General features: G+C 51.9%; 10 protein-coding genes across 10 annotated transcripts; 7 read left to right on the forward strand and 3 right to left on the reverse strand.

The window, feature by feature from the left end:
* Positions 1-96: 96 nt before the first annotated feature.
* Positions 97-1,562, forward strand: APUU_80882S (uncharacterized protein; the record flags this gene model as incomplete). The annotated part of the gene is made up of 3 exons (XM_041697211.1): positions 97-432; positions 489-652; positions 698-1,562. 3 exons carry the CDS (start codon positions 97-99, stop codon positions 1,560-1,562), a joined length of 1,365 nt encoding a protein of 454 aa, XP_041562765.1.
* Positions 1,563-1,633: 71 nt separating this feature from the next.
* On the forward strand, positions 1,634-2,359 carry APUU_80883S (uncharacterized protein; the record flags this gene model as incomplete). The annotated part of the gene is made up of 1 exon (XM_041697214.1): positions 1,634-2,359. The coding sequence occupies one exon, from the start codon at positions 1,634-1,636 to the stop codon at positions 2,357-2,359; it is 726 nt and encodes a 241-aa protein (XP_041562766.1).
* Positions 2,360-2,843: 484 nt separating this feature from the next.
* APUU_80884S (uncharacterized protein) lies at positions 2,844-3,538 on the forward strand (the record flags this gene model as incomplete). The annotated part of the gene is made up of 2 exons (XM_041697215.1): positions 2,844-3,297; positions 3,363-3,538. The coding sequence occupies 2 exons, from the start codon at positions 2,844-2,846 to the stop codon at positions 3,536-3,538; spliced, it is 630 nt and encodes a 209-aa protein (XP_041562767.1).
* A 26-nt stretch (positions 3,539-3,564) lies between these two features.
* On the forward strand, positions 3,565-4,068 carry APUU_80885S (uncharacterized protein; the record flags this gene model as incomplete). Its single annotated transcript, XM_041697216.1, has 1 exon — positions 3,565-4,068. The coding sequence occupies one exon, from the start codon at positions 3,565-3,567 to the stop codon at positions 4,066-4,068; it is 504 nt and encodes a 167-aa protein (XP_041562768.1).
* Positions 4,069-4,283: 215 nt separating this feature from the next.
* On the reverse strand, positions 4,284-4,937 carry APUU_80886A (copper transporter family protein; the record flags this gene model as incomplete). Its single annotated transcript, XM_041697217.1, has 2 exons — positions 4,284-4,778; positions 4,857-4,937. 2 exons carry the CDS (start codon positions 4,935-4,937, stop codon positions 4,284-4,286), a joined length of 576 nt encoding a protein of 191 aa, XP_041562769.1.
* Positions 4,938-5,283: 346 nt separating this feature from the next.
* On the forward strand, positions 5,284-7,263 carry APUU_80887S (ferric reductase family protein; the record flags this gene model as incomplete). Its single annotated transcript, XM_041697218.1, has 1 exon — positions 5,284-7,263. The coding sequence occupies one exon, from the start codon at positions 5,284-5,286 to the stop codon at positions 7,261-7,263; it is 1,980 nt and encodes a 659-aa protein (XP_041562770.1).
* Positions 7,264-7,568: 305 nt separating this feature from the next.
* APUU_80888A (alkyl/aryl-sulfatase) lies at positions 7,569-9,374 on the reverse strand (the record flags this gene model as incomplete). Its single annotated transcript, XM_041697219.1, has 1 exon — positions 7,569-9,374. The coding sequence occupies one exon, from the start codon at positions 9,372-9,374 to the stop codon at positions 7,569-7,571; it is 1,806 nt and encodes a 601-aa protein (XP_041562771.1).
* A 1,623-nt stretch (positions 9,375-10,997) lies between these two features.
* APUU_80889A (alkyl/aryl-sulfatase) lies at positions 10,998-12,980 on the reverse strand (the record flags this gene model as incomplete). The annotated part of the gene is made up of 1 exon (XM_041697220.1): positions 10,998-12,980. The coding sequence occupies one exon, from the start codon at positions 12,978-12,980 to the stop codon at positions 10,998-11,000; it is 1,983 nt and encodes a 660-aa protein (XP_041562772.1).
* Positions 12,981-15,448: 2,468 nt separating this feature from the next.
* Positions 15,449-17,027, forward strand: APUU_80890S (fungal specific transcription factor domain-containing protein; the record flags this gene model as incomplete). The annotated part of the gene is made up of 3 exons (XM_041697221.1): positions 15,449-15,955; positions 16,004-16,207; positions 16,308-17,027. 3 exons carry the CDS (start codon positions 15,449-15,451, stop codon positions 17,025-17,027), a joined length of 1,431 nt encoding a protein of 476 aa, XP_041562773.1.
* A 687-nt stretch (positions 17,028-17,714) lies between these two features.
* On the forward strand, positions 17,715-19,100 carry APUU_80891S (alpha/beta hydrolase family protein; the record flags this gene model as incomplete). The annotated part of the gene is made up of 2 exons (XM_041697222.1): positions 17,715-17,742; positions 17,791-19,100. The coding sequence occupies 2 exons, from the start codon at positions 17,715-17,717 to the stop codon at positions 19,098-19,100; spliced, it is 1,338 nt and encodes a 445-aa protein (XP_041562774.1).
* Between the last annotated feature and the right edge of the window lie 317 nt (positions 19,101-19,417).

The following is a 19,417-nucleotide window of genomic DNA, read 5'->3' on the forward strand; positions in this document are numbered from 1 at the left end:
TGGTTTAATTCAGGCGCCGCCCGCATCAGTTTCACAGGCTGTTTGCTTATTTCGCTGGATGGGTAAGCCAAACAGGCACTCAGGACGGTGCTCGCAATGATGCGGAATCCAAACGCCCTCATCCTCTCGATCACTGCCCCGCGACGCCAGAGTACCCTGGAGGACGATGTCGATAATTATAAGGTACCGGAACCTGGGGCAAACAGGGTTGAAAAATGGAAGCGCACGCTATACATGGGCTCAGTGACGTCGGCTACAGTTCTGCTGCTCAACCTGGTCATGGTTCTATGGGCGAGCCTTCGTGATTCAGACGGTGGAACGGGCGTTCTGCGTGTAGACAATTGCGAGCGTATCAAGCAGCTAAGCACCGGGGTGCATCTCTTGATCAACATTCTCAGCACGCTTCTGTTAGCTTCTAGTAACTTTGCCATGGTATGCCGATTCCATGTTCGTTTTACTCCAGCGTGGTGTTGACATAACTTTTATAGCAATGTCTCGCAGCACCCACAAGGAGGGATGTGGATAGGGCCCATGCAAGGGGCAAATGGCTTGATATTGGCGTCCCCAGTGTACGCAATCTGCGGCAGCTCCCAAGACTGCGCTTGCTCCTCTGGCTCTGTCTTGTTCTGTCGTCTGTGCCTCTGCATCTATTGTATGTTTCATTTTACTTCTCAATAGTCAGACGCTGATGAAGCAGTTACAACTCCACGATCTACTCCTCCCTCTCAGTCAACATGCCCGGTATCTTCGTGGCCAACTCGAGTTTCGCTTCCTTGACTGCCGCCGATATCACGACCGCATACAATGAACAATATACGAAGGCCAAGAATACAGACACCATACTAACGTGGTATCCCGACACTGTTCGAAAGGCTCTCAGGCTCCTGCGGAATTCGGACACTCTGGAGCGTCTTTCGCCAGAACAGTGCATCTCAGAATATGCTACCGACTTTATATCCAAGTACAACAGTGTGATCATCGTTAGCCGTGAGTTCAAAGGATCGGACCTGCCCGTCGAGTCTCTTGCTTCCCAAACAGTTCCAAACCCCTTCTGGAATCTTGACGTCCCGTATTTTTGGATATGCAAGTATGAGGCCGAGCTGTACGCGCGAAACAACTGTACGAATAGCAGGCTGTCTGATCTTCGTGCGCGAGACGATTGGGTTGTCGGGGGGTACAAGGTGGATTACTGTCTCGCTGAGCAAACCGCAGAAAAGTGCACGCTCGAGTATAACATGCCGCTTGCTATAGCGGTAATGGTAGCCAACTTGGCCAAGGCCGTCCTGATCTTCCTGGTAGCGTTTCTCCTCGAGGACAATCCGCTGCTGACAGTCGGTGATGCTGTGACGTCTTTCCTGCAGTCTCCTGATGATGCACGAGTGGTAAACTGTCTCCTCTCGCGCCCAATGCTGTCTGGCAAACGCTGGAGAAACATCTCTGCCGATAAGCCTCGAGCATATATCGCGAAGCCAAAACGACGGTGGTCATCCCTTTCTAGGACTCGCTGGGCCAGTTTTCTCTCAATGTGCGTCACTCATCTGGCTTCCCTCCACGATAGCTAGCTAAATTGGTTGCTAGGTACATTGTCTCTCTAGCCGTCTCCCTTGCCTTCCTAGGGCTAGGGCTAACCAAGATGAAATCCTCCGATAATATCTGGAGCTCCGGTCTGGGAGCCATCCAGTCCAACACAATGGTTACAAACAATACCTGGCCCGAGGAGTTGATTCCGAACGTCCTTCTAGCTAATATCCCTCAGCTCATCTACTCCTTTCTCTATGTCCTATGCAACGGCATTCTGACAAGCATAACTCTGGCAGACGAATGGAACTCCTTCTCCCTCCGCAGCCAGGGGCTCCGCGTTTCAGCGTCTCCCGGGGGACATCAGCGGACATCGCGGTTCCTGTCTCTGCCCTACTGCTATGGGATACCTTTTATTACCTTTTCAGCATTGCTGCACTGGCTTATCTCCCAGAGTATATTCCTAGTGCGCGCTAATGTCTATGATGGCGAGAATAAGAGGGCATTTGACCATGATGTTATGGCACTGGGATATTCGCCGCTCGCAATTGTTATTACAGTATGCGTGGCCGTACTTTTACCAGCGGCTTTATATTTCATGGGTTCCAGGCGCTTTAAATCAGGCATGCCAGTCGCCGGGAGCTGCAGTCTTGCTATTTCTGCAGCTTGTCATCCGTGCGATAAAAAGGGAGACGGTGCCGATGGCAAATTGCAGGGTATCGAATATCGACTTCTGCGATGGGGTGCTGAGCCTTGTCTGCCAGGAGCTGGAGAGATTGGGCACTGCGCCTTTTCGGATGCGCATGTCACCACGCCGGAGGACGGAGTGCTATACCGGTGAACTGATATACCCCGTTGTCCGATGTATCACTAGCAGCCTCGTCTGCCGCTCCGTCCTCCTCGCCAATGGCGACTCAGCGGACTGACACCTTCTCGAAAAAAGTAATTCCGCTCCTATACTTCCTTTGATATACCGCGGGAATCCGTAGGTATCCGCCGATAAAAGGCACATTAACTGTTCATTTGCCACCGATCTACACCACGAGGGGTTCCGGGGCGTTCCTATTGAACATCGACAGTGCATATCTGCGTCGAGGCTGTCGGGCGTGTCTTCTATTGATTGGGCTTACCAAGGCATGTGACCACCTGCTGGAATTATGATGCATGGAAGACGGACGATCACGAATCTCACCCTCCTGCCCCGCCAACTCATTCTCAAATAATGGTGCTGCGATATGCAGAGAGAGGGGTTTATTATCCCCGTCTTCCCAATTGATTCGGTGTTCACCATTTGCGGCACGACCCGGGAGAACTCGATATTCAAGATGCCCCGAAGTCATAACATCTCCTCGCACGACCTCAGGACACTTTCCTCTCTGGTGGGCGGTTCTAAGAGTAAAGATCCACCTGAAACCATTCGGCTTGCTATGCAGACTATCAATGGCTTGCGAGCTGATCTGGACACTGCCGGCCGAACATGTACACAGCTAAGATCTCAACGGGACAATGTCCATAACCATAAGCAGGAACTGAAGAGTAACAAGGAGGCTCTCGAGAGGGCGGTAAAAATGTTGGAGGAGAAGCTCGCGAGACTAGCAACAATCAATAGTTGTCTAAAAGCCGAGCGTGAGGCAGACCAGAGGGAACATGGTAAGCTGGAGGATGAGCATTCGAAGCTGCAGGCGGATCACGCAGCATTGCAGGCGGCCAATACGCGGGTTCATCGGCAGTTGAATGAATCCATGGGCGTGCCTAACGCCAGTTGGAACGAATGCGTAGGTAAGTAAACTGGCCATGCGATGTGACCATATAAGGGGTGCGGCTGATAGCAATATACACCACAGCGCGTGCCGCAGAACTTGCAAAGTCCGAAGGCGAACATGCACCCTGCAACAATCAAATACTTAGGACACAGGAAGAGGCGAACAAAAAAATCTCCGCTGCTAGAGAGCGGCGCGACTCTGCGGAAGCTGAGACGGCTCTCGTTACAGAGCAAAAGCAACAAGCCATGAAGCTGTAAGACCTTTACGCCCTGTGCCATTGAAGATGAAAGTGCCTGACCATGTACCCTCCTTGTACAGAATCCACCAATTCCGCAAAATATGGCACGCTCTTCTGAAGACCTGGAAGGGGTGCCTCGACGAGAATAGCAAGGAGTTCAAATCCGCGGTCCGCTATGTCTGGAAACGCTTATGTCGCGAGTGCTGGTCCCCAGGGAAAGTCCTGGATGGGAAATTTGACGAGAACATTGCGTCAGGGATTCGACAACTCCAACTCCGTGGCAACCCTGCTCTCGCAAACAAGGACCTAGACCAGGCTTTGGTGGGTATACTGTCTAAGGCTCGCGAGCTTCGGGAGGTTATACTCAGCGGTCAGTTCATGGTCCATATCGACGCAGAGGCAACTCATTTCGACGGGGAGAAATTCCTCCCGCCCTTGGTTATAGTGTCCTCTGAGAAGTTCGGGGATACATGGGAAGGACGTGTTGCGTCCCAGATCCCAGGTTCCTGGATGTCACTTCGTGGAGCGAAGTTTGGTGTCAAACATTGAGATATTGGTGATTTGTCGTATAATTGACACATATAAAAGTGTGATGTCTTGTATCAATGAATGCCTGCCTCCCTGAATAATTCCCTGTGGTAGCCAAGTGTCTGCAGTGGTTGAAACAGCAATACACGGCATGCTGATAAATTGGTAAAGAGCGCCAGCGCTTCGATTATATTATCATGACTCATTATTATGACAAAGGAAGTCTTGTCTATGCATCACCCGCAGCATTTCGTCGCATCGTCCTCCACCACCGCAGCCTTGGTCTGCTGTGGCACCGGCCCCTGACTCTGGCCCAGAACCACCTTGTATTGCCCCCAATCAAAGAACAACTTGCCCAGAAAAGCTCCAATGAAGATCGAAATAATCATATACCCGTTGTAGTACATCGCAATCAACATGGTGATATACGCGACCGCAAACTGCGCCACGTGTAAGATCGCCCGGATAATCTGCTGCACGGGACTCGCGCGGTAGGAGACGACATTCGCTGTCGCACCGCAAACTAAAGGATCGTCGAGCTGAGACATCGCATGGCGCTGGAACTGGCGCTGCAGACTCTCTTCGTAATCTTTGCTGACGCGCCGCAGGAATTCGAGCGAGACGCCGAGGAGGGCGACGCCGATGCAGGAGACGGCGAACATGCCCTTTGAGGTGACGTGCCATGACGAGGCGAGAAAGCACGAGTCGATCGTGTTCCAGTTCCAGAGCATCTAGACAGTGGAAATGAACCTGTTAGTCACGGAGGGTTGAATTGGAGGCGGAGTGGGGGACGGAGCTGGTCTTGGTACCTCGACGGAGCAGGAATTGTTGGTTGCTGAGCTGCCCATGTCCATGCCCGCCATGCGCGGGAGCAGGCTTGGCTGTTCCATGGTGATTGATGCAGGCAGGTGTTGACTCTTGAGTCTTGGGCTGTCAGGCAGGCAGGTGCTGAGGGTGGTTGTATCTGCGTTTTATCCAGATGGCACAGTGGATGCTGCTGATTAGATCAAGCACATTTGAGCACATTTCGGCCTTGGCGGGCTTGGCAGGGACCGCCCAGCCAATGGGGGGGTGCATAATCAGCCCTAATCTGCTCAATTGGTGGGGCTGGCTGTTCTCAGATTGATGATGCCATGGATCCAGTCAGGTCCACCGATGGATGCAGAAGAATGAATATAACCTGGTCCGCTGTCTGTCAGTCTGTCACTGTCATCTGTCAATGTCACTCACAACGCCATGAAGCGACACATCCAGGACTTCAGTCAGGACTCCGAGCTGGAGTTCCACTGGGGTTATGCCTCCCGCCAGGTCCCCTGCACCAGCGATGCCGGAGCCTGTGCCTATCTCGATGCTGTCTACCATGAGCACGACCTCGGGATGATTTATACCTTCATTCTTTGGGCGGTGATCTGCGGAGGCTTATTTCTGTGGGCGCTGGGACGACATCTCTTCCCTCTTGCTCGGGTGGCCGGTCCCTCCAAGGAGCAGGTCGCTGAAGGCTCTCGTCCACGACAGAATGCCTGGCACCGACTGGGGACTGCCATCAGGGCCTTCAGTCGACGACATCTGCTTCCTGAGAGCGTGACGACTGTCTTCGGGCATACAACCCGCCTGCAGATCCTGATCCTCACCATCTTAGTCGCATACCTCACTGTCTTCACCTTCGTCGGAATCACATACAAAGTCTGGTACAGCCCAGTCTCCGGCTCGCCGGGGGTCTACAACACCAGGACCGGTCTGGGACCCTGGTCTGACCGTATCGGCATCCTTGCCTTTGCATTGACGCCGCTGTCTGTTCTTCTGTCAAGCCGCGAATCCCTCCTATCTCTCATCACCGGCGTCCCCTACCACCACTTCATGTTCCTGCACCGCTGGACCGGCTATATCATCTACATCCAATCCGCCCTCCACACAATCGGCTGGACCATCATCGAGGGCAAGCTCTACCAGCCCCAGCCCTCTGCCTGGAACGAATGGGTTGCCCAGCCGTACATCATCTGGGGCATCGTCGCCATGATCCTGCTCTCGGTGATGGTCGCCGGCAGCACAAAATGGGGCATCCGCCTGACAGGATACGAATTCTTCCGCAAATCGCACTACGTCCTCGCCATGATCTACATCGGCGCCTGCTGGGGCCACTGGCAGCAACTCTACTGCTGGATGATTGCGTCTCTGATCGTATGGTTCCTCGACCGCGGCATCCGGCTCGTCCGCACCTTCACGCTCCACCACTTCAACACCCCCAATACATCCCACTCCTTCGGCATGCACGTCCCCAACGCCCGCATGACGCTCTTCCAGCGCGCCCACGACGGCGACATCATCCGCCTCGACTTCGAACACAACCACGACGAGTGGAAAATCGGCCAACACTTCTTCCTCTGCTTTCCCGACGTCAGTCTCTGGCAAAGCCACCCAATGACACCATGCAACCTGCCTGGTCAAAGCACTACAGGCCAGAACCATACATACATCATCCGCAGCCGCAAAGGTATCACCAAACAGCTCGCACAAACCGCAACCTCACCCACTCCAAATACCTCAGTTCTCCTCTCAGGCCCCTACGGCCAATCAATCCTCACAAACGACTTCTACACCCAGGACGACATCAACGTCTTCTGCGTCGCGGGCGGCACGGGCGTGACGTTCGTCCTCCCCGCTCTCCTCGCTCTAACCTCCCAATCCCGAGCATGCCAACGGAGAGGTCTGCTCGAGTTCGCCTGGGTGATCCGCCGAAAGGATGATCTGAAATGGATCGAGCCGGAGCTGAACACGCTTAAAGAGGCTGCGGCCTCTGTGTCGAACTTCCGGATTCGGGTCTTTGTTACGCGCGGGACGCATGATAAAGACGCTACACCTTCTACAGCTCCACCACTCGAAGAATCTAAAGAGGTTATCGTCGATCAATCCTCGTCAAGGTCCTCCTCTCCACTACGAACGAACATGAAAGAAGATACATTCGCCATCCACGAACCGTCTTCCTCAGCAGCGTCCCTCTCAAGCGGGAACACGCAGCATCCTGCACTCGGGACACAGCTTGCGGAGTTTGTGGATAGGACTGTCAGTGGCCCGACCCGTGTTATTGCCAGTGGGCCGTTGTCTATGGTGCGGGATCTTCGCAGTGCTGTTGCTGAGTGTAACAAGCCTGGTGCTGTGTGGAAGGGGGAGGAGAGGTTTGATGTGCAGCTTTTGCATGATGATCGGTTGGAGTATTGAGCTGGTCTCGATTGTATATAACATAAATTCCAATTACTGCATTTAATGATGTGACGGTTGGCCTACTTCAGCGGCTGTCTTGGTATCACTAGCATATATTCCTACAGCGATGCGCATTCTTCCACGCATGGCTATGCTTGTAATTACAAAGGTATGCTAATTAGTTCTGATATATGTTTTGACGAAAATTACGAGTATCAGCTTGGTTCTCTGGATGTTTCGTTTGTCTGAGATACTTCTTGAATACAATGAATTATTTCACTTATGCTTTTTGTCTGGTATTGGCTTAAGACCGCTCAAGACATTCACAGGTGGCTTTCTGTTCCGGATTTGGCTCCCCATGGAAAGAACTGCAAAAGTCTCTGGAAATACCGATAATCTCCTGCAACCGTCCGAGATTCAGCTGCCATCTGACCAAGAAGCAGTTGCCGCAGTTCTTCCTTCGTCACCCTCAACCGCAATCCCACCTTCTCCAAGGAAGTAGCCTTGTCAGATAGCAATCTATAAGACAGAGCACCGTTGCTAAGAATAAGACGCCACGTCTGACTTTGATCAATAACCTCAACGTCGATGACCAGCGACACGCTCGCTGCCAGTGGCCCATCAATCTGAACTGAAAGGCCAGAGAACCACTGCTCGACAGTCAACAGCGGACCCATTGCCGGGGTTGCCATCTTCGCATATGGATTCACAGTTTCAGTCTGCTGCAGATCCTGAGCTCCAGTAAGGTAGTAGTTTCGCCATGTCGCATTCAAAGCACCGTGCCCCAATTTAGTAAAGACGGAGGCAAGCAAAGTGCGCGCTCCAACATGTTTGGGCTCTGCGGCAATAGCATGTCCCAACAATGTAGCCGCGAAGCGCAGATCACCACTAGAAGCAAAGCCCTTTGCCAATGTAACCGTTTGGTCAATCCCGCCCATACAAGAGATATACCGCTTTCCCTCTTCCACAGGGGGATGTTTCCAGAGGTTAACAGGGTTCCCGTCGAACCAAGTCATATAGCGTTGGTAAATAGCCTTGATATTGTGATTGAGGGAGCCGTAGTACCCTTGCAGATGCCAGGCGTTATCGAGAGTCGGGGGCAGTTTGAGTATTTCGGCGATCTCAACACCCGTCAGGCCATGGTTCATCAAACGCACTGTCTGGTCATGCATAAATGCATACATGTCACGCTGCTCGGCAATCATGCAGTTGATTTGCTCATGGTCCCAGGTCGGCCAGTGGTGTCCAGCTAGAAGCACCGCGGACTTGTCACCGAATAGAGCAATACTCTCGTCCAGGTAGCGCGACCATGCCTTAGCATCACGGACAAGCGCACCACGCAGAGTGATGATGTTATGCATGTTATGCGTGGCGCACTCGGCGATGTAGAGGGCCTGTGTATCTGGGAAGTAGAGGTTGAATTCGGAAGGTGCCTCTGTTCCGGGAACCATTTGGAAAATGATGCGGACGCCATCGATGGTTTTTTCCTCGCCGGTGGTTGAAACCAAGATATTGGGGGGAATCAGGGAAGTGGTGCCCTGTGATGTCGCCAGTCCCAATCCGCATCCAACATGGCCTTCTGCGCTCTTCAGTAGACTCGACCCGTACATATACCTAGCCCGACGGCGCATAGAGGGTCCAACATAGATATTCTCGCTTGTGGCTTCTTCCATGAATCCTTCTGGGGCGATGATGGGAATAGTATCCTCCTTGCCCGAGGGTAGGAATCCGGAGGCACCGCCGAAGTGGTCGATATGGGAGTGGGAGTAGATGAGACCAGTGAGCGGTCGTTCACCGCGGTGTTTTCTGTACAGAGACAGGGCAGCAGCAGCACACTCATTGGATATCAGGGAATCAATGACAACCACACCCTTGGTTCCCTCCACTAGTGTCATGTTCGAGATGTCGAATCCACGCACTTGGTAAACACCCTTTGTAACTTCGAACAGGCCATGGGGATAAGTGAGCAGACCCTGTCGCCACAGCTTCGGATGCACGGTATCTGGACAACTTCCCTGTAGGAATGCGTAGTCTTGGGCATCCCAGGCCGTGCGGCCAGCTGCAGTCTTGATGGTGCACGGCTCAACAGTGCCCAAGAAGCCACGCGAAGCGTTATCGAAATCAGACATGGTAGCGACGGATTGAATTTGCTTGACAGGAGAGATGATTGCGTCAGAACATGCAGCTCAAAGCGGCGGGACTCTTTAAATGGAGTCAATGTACCGAGTTGCGGTCATCTCGGTATCATCTCGGTAAGGGTGCCGAATATCCCGAAGTAAGTTTGGCATTCTACCCCAGATTTTAAGACGTTGAGGGTAGAGATATGTGTCCTGCAAATGTTTGACTGAATAAATATGGACCAAATGGATTCCAAAGGAGCTCCGAGCACGTCCACGTCGAGATGACCGATCACTCAGCGAACTCGGTCATTAATGACTTCTGTTGGATTAGATTACCACTATTCCCTATGAGGATCCAGCACTCGCCTAGCCTAGCCACCTATAACGTTAGTTAGTTATTCGGCTATGTAGCATGTTAGTTATCCGAAGATTCTTTCATCTTCGGATTCCGCTTCTTTTTCTGCTTCTTTCTTTTAGACAGATAGATAGACATCAATATAACGCTGGTTACTATCGTCTCCGCCTAGCCTCTTTGGGTGTATTGCCATACGCTGACCCACCAGCGTCGACATGGGTCAAGCTGGGGATGTACTTTAAGGTACGAAATGCTCGTCTTATCTATTCAGGGATACCTGATTATCCACCCCAAAAAGAAAGGAACGACTGTATCTACAAACCGGAGAATTACATGCAGTCCTATGGGAAAGTAGATAGCAAACCTGCACTTGAGACTGCTTGCTTTCTTAGAGTTGGGGTCGCCCGTCCATTTGCAGAGGAATGTGAGTGCCTCACTCGCTGCAGCATTACTTTTAAATGGTCTCCAGTGCGGAACTGTGGCAGATGCTATGCAGCCCGGTTCTCTTAACTGGTTGATCCAAGTTCGAATCTCTGCACTGGTGAATGCACAAGGGAATTCGCCTGTAGTTACCAAGGCCGTGGAAACCTTGTTAAATTTATGGCAACAGGCTATAAGTTCTGCCCGATCATACAAGATATATGCAATCAAGGCATCAACTTCCGCCGTCTCTCTTTCCAACATCTCTTCCCCGTCATCTTCTACCCAAGCCTGTTCATCCACGAACAAGAAATACAGCGTTCCTAATGGATAAATGAAAGGGACATATCTACCTAAGTACCTCGTCAGCTTCCTACTCACCCTACTCACCATGCTCACCATGCTCATGTACAATTCACCCTCAAACCGCCGACCGAAAATAACCCCATCATCGCTAGGTTCAGCTCCTCCGCCTGTAGTGATGGTAAGGTGGCCTTACAAAATGCCGCCCTACTCCCCGTTACTTTTTTCTTCTATCTTTCCGTCCGCCTGAATAGCAGGGGGATCTGCCTGGCGGTCAGGCAGAGGTGGAGAAAGGAAGGCGAAGCTGCAGAGAGCTGCTATTAATGGATTCAGCTACTCTACTATCGAATGCTATCTACATACAAGAGATCTACATACAAGAGAGAGAGAACGAACGGTATGAGCAGTACCAAAAAGACAATCGGATTCAGCCCCTGAATCCAGCAGAAAACAGTGTGGTGAAGTGCTCGATAGGAGCACTCAATAATACAAGATGATGCGGAATGCTGACACCTCCGGCATAGACTGGTGAGACAGTTGGTCTCTGTTCCTTTTCATGGTGTAATAATGTTGAAGTTGGGGTCACCCTGGTCAAGCAGGGATGTGAGAGTGCTAAGTGCAGTCTTGTCACCGTTAACCTTGATGCCTGCCTTCTCTAGAGCCTCAGGATTAGGCCCATGCACCGCGAGCGCAGGCAGCTGCTTGGTAGTCCCGGTCAGGGTCACGTTGGCGCTGGTCGACTGCGGAGCCGTGCTATAAATGAGCGCGCCGTTCGACAGCCACAGGTGGTAGGTGACTTCCACGTCGGGGACGACAACGTCGATGGCCAGCTTCTTGTCCCAGGCCTCCGGGCCGTTGATTAGGATGGCGAGAGCATTGAAGAGCATCTCGGGCGTGAGCTGCGCTATCACATCAGCCGAGCCTGTTTCTGTAGGCGTCCCGAAGTTTCCATTGCGTAGCTCCGTCGTTCCCGATATGAAAAAGTTCCTCCAGGCGCCGCTCTCTGAGCCGTATCCGAGCTGCTCGTAGACGTCGGCTAGTAGAGCTCGGGCATCTGAGTTATGAGGGTCGGAAAAGACAGCATGGTTCAGAACTTCGGCTGCCCAGCGGAAGTCGCCGGCATCGAATGCCTCACGCCCATTCCTAATAATCTGTTCCATTCCGCCCGCGAGCTGAACGTAACGCTTGGCCCTCTCTTCAGGCGTGTGCTCCCATAGATGGGCCGGGTTGCCGTCGAACCAACCGATGTAGCGCTGGTATATAGCTTTCACATTGTGGTTCAAGGTGCCATAGTAGCCGCGGGCATTCCAGGCTTTATCAAGCGCGGGAGGTAGGGTCATCATCTCAGCGATCTCAGGACCATTGTACCCCTTGTTCAGTAGGCGGAGTGTCTGGTCATGCATGTACGCATACAGATCGCGCTGGGAGGTGAGGTATTCCACAACTTCCTCAATGCCCCAGGTAGGCCAGTGGTGGGATGCGAAGACAACCTCAGCTTCACCGCCAAACATGTCAATAGTCTCAGTCAAGTGTATGGCCCAGCTATGTGGGTCGCGGACCAGAGCTCCACGCAGTGTCAGTATGTTGTGCATGGTGTGGGTGGCGACCTCAGCAGCGCATAGTGCTTTGAGCTGGGGGAAGTAGATGAGCATCTCGGCAGGGGCTTCAGTGCCTGGCGCCATCTGGAACACCATCTCGACGCCGTCAATGGTTCTCTTCTCGCCGGTGCGACTAATATCCTCATTAGGCGCGATGAGTGTGATGGTCCCAGTCGAGACAGTCTGTCCGAGTCCGACGCCGATCTGATCCCTCGGTCCCCGACTGAGGGAGGCGCCGAACATGTACGCAGAGCGCCGGCTCATGGCAGTACCGGCAAAGACATTTTCGGATATAGCATGCTCGAGGAAACCCTGAGGCGCAAGGATCTTGATGTCATTTTTCTCGACATCCTCCTCCGTGGCAAAGCCTTTAACGCCACCAAAATGGTCGACATGGGAGTGCGTGTAGATGATGGCCTTGATGGCCCTGTCTGTGCCGCGATGTTCCCGGTAGAGGGCGAGCGCTGCGGCGCCGGTCTCCTGCGAAGTGAGGGGGTCAATGACGATAATGCCCTCGTCGCCTTCTATGATTGTCGTGTGTGAGAGGTCGAGGCCGCGCACCTGGTAGATACCTTGTGTGACTTGATAGAGCCCATCCAGGTGAACAAGCCTCGACTGGCGCCACAGACTCGGATTAGCTGTGTCCGGTGCGTCGTCCTTCAGGAACTTGTAGGCGTCATTATTCCACACAACATCACCAGTGTCATTCTTGACGATGTTTGGGTCACGGCGGCCCGTGAAGCCCCTGTTCGCATTCACGAAATCTCGTTCGTCATCGAAGGGCAGACTCTGTCGGATCTGCTCCTGCTGATCAATGATGAATTGGGTTGCAGGCTTAGACTGCTGCTCCATAGTGAGGCCCGATTTGTCGGGTTTGAGTGCTTGCGTGAACAAGACGAGGAAGAAGACGAGGAAGCGGGAGTATTTAGATTGCTCCATGGTGATGGCCAATTGGTCGAGTTTGAAGGCGTGCACACGGAAACGGGGAAGCGGGAGTGTAGTGTAGACGTCACGATGGAATCAGTGACTGGTCCAATGATGACAATGGCGTTATTTATGCTCATTGAACACACCAGACAGTTGGCCGAGAGTCTCGGTTATCACTCAGGCCGGTAGACCTGCCAGTTGGGGTCCAGAAGTATGTACAGCCACCCTCTCGCTCTTCTTCTCGCGCCGAGACTGCTGGGTTCAGTCCAGGTTCTCTCGCCTGTAGGAGTTGCCGAACCTTCGGTACCCCGCTCCGGTTACCGAGCTTTCCCCATATATTTGTCTATCGAAGGCCGATCTGCGGTTGAAATGAACCATGACTGGATATCGAGGACTTGTCGCGGACGCCTGCTCCATTTTTTATATACATACTTCAGCTCATGGGGTGGGTTGCGTCTATCCCTGAGAATCTTCTTCCTGCCATGCAGAAACACCTGAAATCAAACTACTACAATGACTCTCTCTGAACTGTGTTGTAAGACCGACGACGAGGTCACCGAACATGTCGAGATGAGCGATTCTTCGAAAGACCCGGAACAGGCCCCTGGCGTGAAGTTTACTCTCGCGCTGAGCGGCACAAAACCGCCCGCAAGGTGGAATTCCGTATCGTCTTTTCTCTTGGTCTAATAATGGCCGCCAGCTTCTTGGATAGGGCTAATATCGGAAACGCTGCAATTGCAGGGTAAGCAATAACCCCGTCCTTTCTGTTCTCGCGTTTCCAGGCCTGGACTCTACCTGTTCGCGTGACTTCAAATGTGCGTCGAAGGATGGCTGGGCGGTAAGATCCAGTCGCGAGGTCTCACCATTATCTACAATGCCCTGCAGGCTGCGGTGGGAGTCTGCATCCTGGCGTGGGTGCAAATTCCGGGCGTGCAATATTTCAGCATCTTTTTGTTGGCTGGAGGAACGCACTCGAACCTGCCCGCCATCATAACATGGCAGACCAACAATATCCGAGGAAACTGGAAGCAGCCGTTTTGCAGCGCCAGCATCATTGGTGCAGGAGGCGTCGGTGGCTCGTTGGTGTTCCGGTCTCAAGATGCGCCTCGGTATATGCCTGGCTTTTATGCTTGCCAGATGTGAGTTGTTTCGATACTTCAACAGTCGCGTCGCATCCGCGCTGACCAATCTTACCAACAGGTGCTGTGCATTGACTATAGCTATTTCAGTTGCAATGTATTTCAGTTGCAATGGTAATCCGCTTCCGCTGGGCCAACAGATGGGCTGCTCACGGAGATATTATCATTGAGGGACTGGAAGGCTTTTATTACATGCTCTGAATAGTGGTAACATGATATACCGCATGTCGTGGGCGGCGGGAAACAGCGAGTTGGATCTGAGGAATCAAATTGCTGAACTTCCAAGATATGAATACGTAGGGTACAGTGGGGATGCAAAAGTTTTTAACACGCAAAAACACGCGAAAATGACTGCCTTCTCATTTAGTACTAAACTGCGCTATCTGAGGATCTGAGGGTATTTCTGATGAATTCTGCAATAACCCCATCCAATTGGATGAAGTTCGCATATGCAAGCTCACATAGTAGGGGTCAAATCCTTATTTTTAGCCATATAAAATGTATAGAGAATTAGAAAATATGAAGCCAACTACGCCCGCATTATTTTGCCTGGCAGAATTATGGGCAGTGAAAACTAGGGTCTTTGCGTGTTAAAAACTTTTGTACCCCCCACTGTATATGCGGTACTCGAGATAGCTGTCGAATCGGCTCTGCCTGAGGTGTCGGCATTCAGCATTCATCTTCTATTATTGGATGCTCCTACCGAGCGCACCACTGGAAACTCCTGAATCAAGAATGTCTCCTCATACGTTCATACCGCTCGTTCTCCCTTTTTTTATCAGATAGCATCGATAGCAGAGTAGCTGAACTCAGCAATAGCAGCTGTCATCATGGCTCCTCCAACTGTTACTAATACAAAGCTCCGTGAGAGGGCAAAGATTGTCTGTGTCCACTGCCACGCGCGGAAGGAATGTAACTTCTTATCTCTGGCCCCTGGCGAAACTAATGGTCTGATAGGTACGATGCGATCTCCAAGAACAGGAAGGCAGTACTTGCAGCAATTGTAAGAGGCGTGGTCAACATTGCAAGTAAGCCGTTATGAACATAACGTTACTGCGTATATTTTGGAGAGGCTCACCTCTATTTAGGCGTCGCAATGATAGGGGCGCCCGTGTGACACGTAACGGGGTTTCGCCATCAGCAACTGCAAGCCCCGTTTCTCTGGCCTCAAATTCCCGCGGCAGCGCTAATGAATCATTATGCGCTGGTCAGCCTGGTCAGAGTCTTTCAGGCCAGCCCCAGAGTGCGCATCATCAAGCTATCAGGTCGCCGCTTGATCAGACCGGTTATATAGGGGAGCAATCTCTGATGTCGTCCTCGTCATCAGTTCCTACCTCGGTAATGCCGAAGGCTGGTTCCTTCCCAGAACACGTCCATAATGAGATATTAAGAGTCACCGATGCGACGTCTCTTCCCCCTCCATCCAAGATTCAGGTCTTCGCCGACACATATTTCAAACATCTTTACCATATCGCGCCCGTCATCGATCGAGCGGACTTGCTTGTTGAAGAGCCATCTATCTTACTACTGCAGGCAATCTGTTTGATCGGTTCCCAACTCCGATATCCAAGGGACCAATTCCCCACACTTTTGAGCGAGCCGTACTACCTCAAGATCAAGACCCTGATCTATGCCAAACATGAGCACGATAATCTTGCCATACTAAAGACCCTTTGCATTCTATGCTTCTGGATTATAACCCCACCTGTGGTGGTGAGCCTTGATTCCTCCTACCACTGGCTCGGCGTCGCCGTGCGGCTTGCATATCAGATGGGCCTTCATCGAGAATCGAGTTACCCCAAATTATCCAACCCAGGGGCCACCCGCCGAATAATGTGGTTCCTCTTTGTGAGTGTTAATTCCAGCGTGCTGTTGCGTCCTAACATTTGTGCCTAGGCCGCGGATAAGCTGCAGGCGGCGGCTTTTGGACGTCCCGCCTTCCTAATGTCCCAGAACATGGACTTGCGCCCCTTGGGACTTGGGGATTTCGAGTCTGCGGATACTACAGCAGAGGTATTCATTGAATACACGAGGCTGAATATGTTCCTCGAAAAAATTGTGGAGTTCCAAGATCGAAAAGCTGAGATCTCTCTAGAACAAGTGCGTGCTACTCTTAAAACATTCACTAGGCGATGAACTGCGCATCTCCCCAGTTTAGCTTGGCGGAATGGCAGCATGCTGATTGGAAGACCATAAGCAGGTGACATGCATTATCAGTTCTTTGGAGCAATGGATTGCGAATCTTCCGAATAATTTGCGCCTTTACGATCAATCTGGTCGGAGAAATTATCGACGAGACACCAGTGAAATGCATATCCACTACTTTACCTGCATTATCCTATTCGTTCATTTATACGGACAGGTTACTCACCCTTCCATGACGCCCACTCCATCTCTCGTGGCGTCGTCCTGTATGGCGCGTCTGTACGAGGAAATTGATGACCGCGACGAAACCAACTACCTCACGCCGAGTCATAATTGGTCGCTGATGGTGGGTTGTATCCCGCAAATCCACCGGGATAAGTTGGTTCCCGAAGAGCATGACTTGTGCAATACAGAGCTAGATACTTTTGTAACTGCGCTGAGATGCATGCGTCTGAAATGGCCACCTGCCAACAATATCTTGACGACTGTCGACCGCCTCCGTACAGCTGAAAGTCATCCGAGAGCTCACCCATCGGTAGAGGGTCAACAGAATATATACCCGTCGCCGACCTCTTACGAGTTCGCGACTCCAATTCTGACGAGTCTGTTCCCTTTCCCCAAGGATATGTGTCCCAGGATGGCATTGGTGAATCCGGATTTCGGGGAAGGCAGGACTGGAATGGAAAGCGTGGCGGCGCCTGCAACTGAGGGCTTTATGGACTGGATTTTCGATGAATTCAACCTGGATTATCTGAATATGCCGTTTGTTGGCTGAGCGTCATAAGTACACGATGCATGAGCGAACGACGGCATCTTTCTGCAACTGGCTCAAATTTCAAATAGGCTCTGGAGCGAAACGCTGTACACGGTTCCGCAAAAGAATAACAACCACGCGGAAGCAATAGCCATCACTCAGCGGCGAAGACAATCAGGCGAGAGCTCGGTATGACTGTACCGAGCTTCTCGGCACATTCAGAGAATGTCTCGGTCCAGCGGGCCGAGAATGATGCATTGTGAGCAGACTGAATGCTGTGCACCATAGACATCTGGATCAGGCCCACTCAGTCCTTCGGCTGTCAAGTTCTGTCCTTCTTATCGCCTCCAACCTAATTCCTCGCGATGCCCCGTGGCACACTGGTCACTCCCCGCATTGTCTTGCCTACCTGCCCTCGGCTCGCAATACGCCCGGCCCCTGCGCGACCTTGGTTAGCTTGAATAGCCCATGATCCTGTCAGATTTTTCTTCTTGTGGAGTCATTGCATAATAGCAATTATATAGTGCATATGCTCGCTAGGGCTTTCCGAATCCATCGATAGTGCTCAGTAGTATACGGAAATATCCGACACTGCCCAAAAGGCTGGTAATCCTACAATTCAATCAAAACCTATAAATGATGAGGTCTAGACAGACCAATCCCAGTTGATGCTAATCCTATATACTACATACTGTCAAAACAGCAATAATGCAAATTCTCTTCGTGTCTTCTTTTAGTACCCTTTTTTTTCTAGTATCCATACTAGTTCACGATCATTCTGCAGGTGCCATTCGACTAAATGACAAGAACATCATAGCCGGCGAACTGGAGCGGCATTATGACTGTGGAAGGGAATGTCAGGAGAACCTCGAGCAAGGCGTCCAACAGGACCGCAATCTATTCAGGCAGTACCCGTTTGATTATGACTTCTATGCCACGGCCGACAATTTCACGGCCCAATCGAGGCTCGGCGATGTTTTGAAGCTCGAGGAATATCCTTCTTCAGGTCTGGATATCCCACCGAGTCTAACCGCATATAAAATGCAATATGTGACGGTTGGGTTGCATGGGGAGAAGGTGCCGGCAACTGCCTTCATCGCACTACCTTTTACTAGTACCACGGTCGAGTCCGGGAAGTTGAAACCCCGCCTGGTCGCTTTTGCGCACGGGACCATTGGCGTGGCCACCGGTTGTGCACCGACGTCGTCATATAACTTTTACGACTACTATACCTGGGAGATCCTGTCCGTGGCTGGCTATGCGGTGGTTGCGACGGATTACACCGGGCTTGGGAACAACTACACCTCGCACAAGTATGTCAACGCCGTGCTCAACGGAGAAGACGTGTACTGGTCAGTGATTGCTGCCCGTCGGGCGTTTCCGAACATGTTTACCAGGAAATGGGCAGCTGTTGGCCACTCCCAGGGCGGCGCCGCCGTTTGGGGCTTATCAGAAAACGAACGGGTGGCCGACAATCAAGACGAAAGTGGTGAATATATAGGAAGTGTCGCATTAGCCCCGGCTCCTCGGGTCTACGACTTAGCGGCTTCAAATACAGATCCAGCCCAGTTTACCCCGCAGTCTGCCATGGCCAAATACGTGCCTCTCCTAGCCAAAGCTGTCCAATCGGTCAACCCGCCTGGCACAGAGGTCGACTTCCTTACTGACGCCGCGGCCCGGCGCGGGCAACTGATTGACGAGCTCCAGCTCTGCCTGCACGGCAGTGGGAGTGTCGACGCTGATCTTCCCCTGGGTGGTATCAAGAACATTTCTGCATTGAGCAACAGTTCGCAGCTCAAATCCTTCCAGGCCAATTACGGAGCTGCACTGGGGAAAAAGGGGGTTAGGGATCTCTTTGTTTTACAGGGCACCGCTGACCAGACGGTCAATTACAATGTCACCAAAAAGTCTTATGAGTCCGCTTGCGCTGTCGGTAACATTGTCCATCTCTTTCTATATCCAGGTTTAGACCATCGCCCAGTGCTATCCGCTTCGGCTCCCGAGTGGGTGCCATGGCTTGATGCAAAGTTCCGTGGCGCGCCAGACTGGCAATGGTGTGAGATGCAATACCAAACCCCCTTGGCAGAGATATAACAGTTTAGTAATAGTGGATCCGCTGAAGAAATACAGCCTGTGATCATTGAATGGGAGCAGGTCTGCGTTTTGAGTCGAAGATGTCACAGAAATTCCAATATTAAGCATTTTATTTCCACTTCCAGAGTGTTGGTTGAAGTACCCTAACACTTGGTGGCCAGCTCAGCCAGCTTCAAAGCACAGTACGGTGTGAATGGCGAAGGTTTAACGATGACAGCATTACCCGTGTACACGGCGGGCACGATCTTACCCACCGCCAGCAACACGGGGAAGTTCTAAGGCATGATGGCACAAGCCACGCCGATAGGGGTATACCG

The sequence above is a fragment of the Aspergillus puulaauensis genome, chromosome 8 (genome assembly GCF_016861865.1).
Source record: "Aspergillus puulaauensis MK2 DNA, chromosome 8, nearly complete sequence".
Taxonomy (NCBI): domain Eukaryota; kingdom Fungi; phylum Ascomycota; class Eurotiomycetes; order Eurotiales; family Aspergillaceae; genus Aspergillus; species Aspergillus puulaauensis.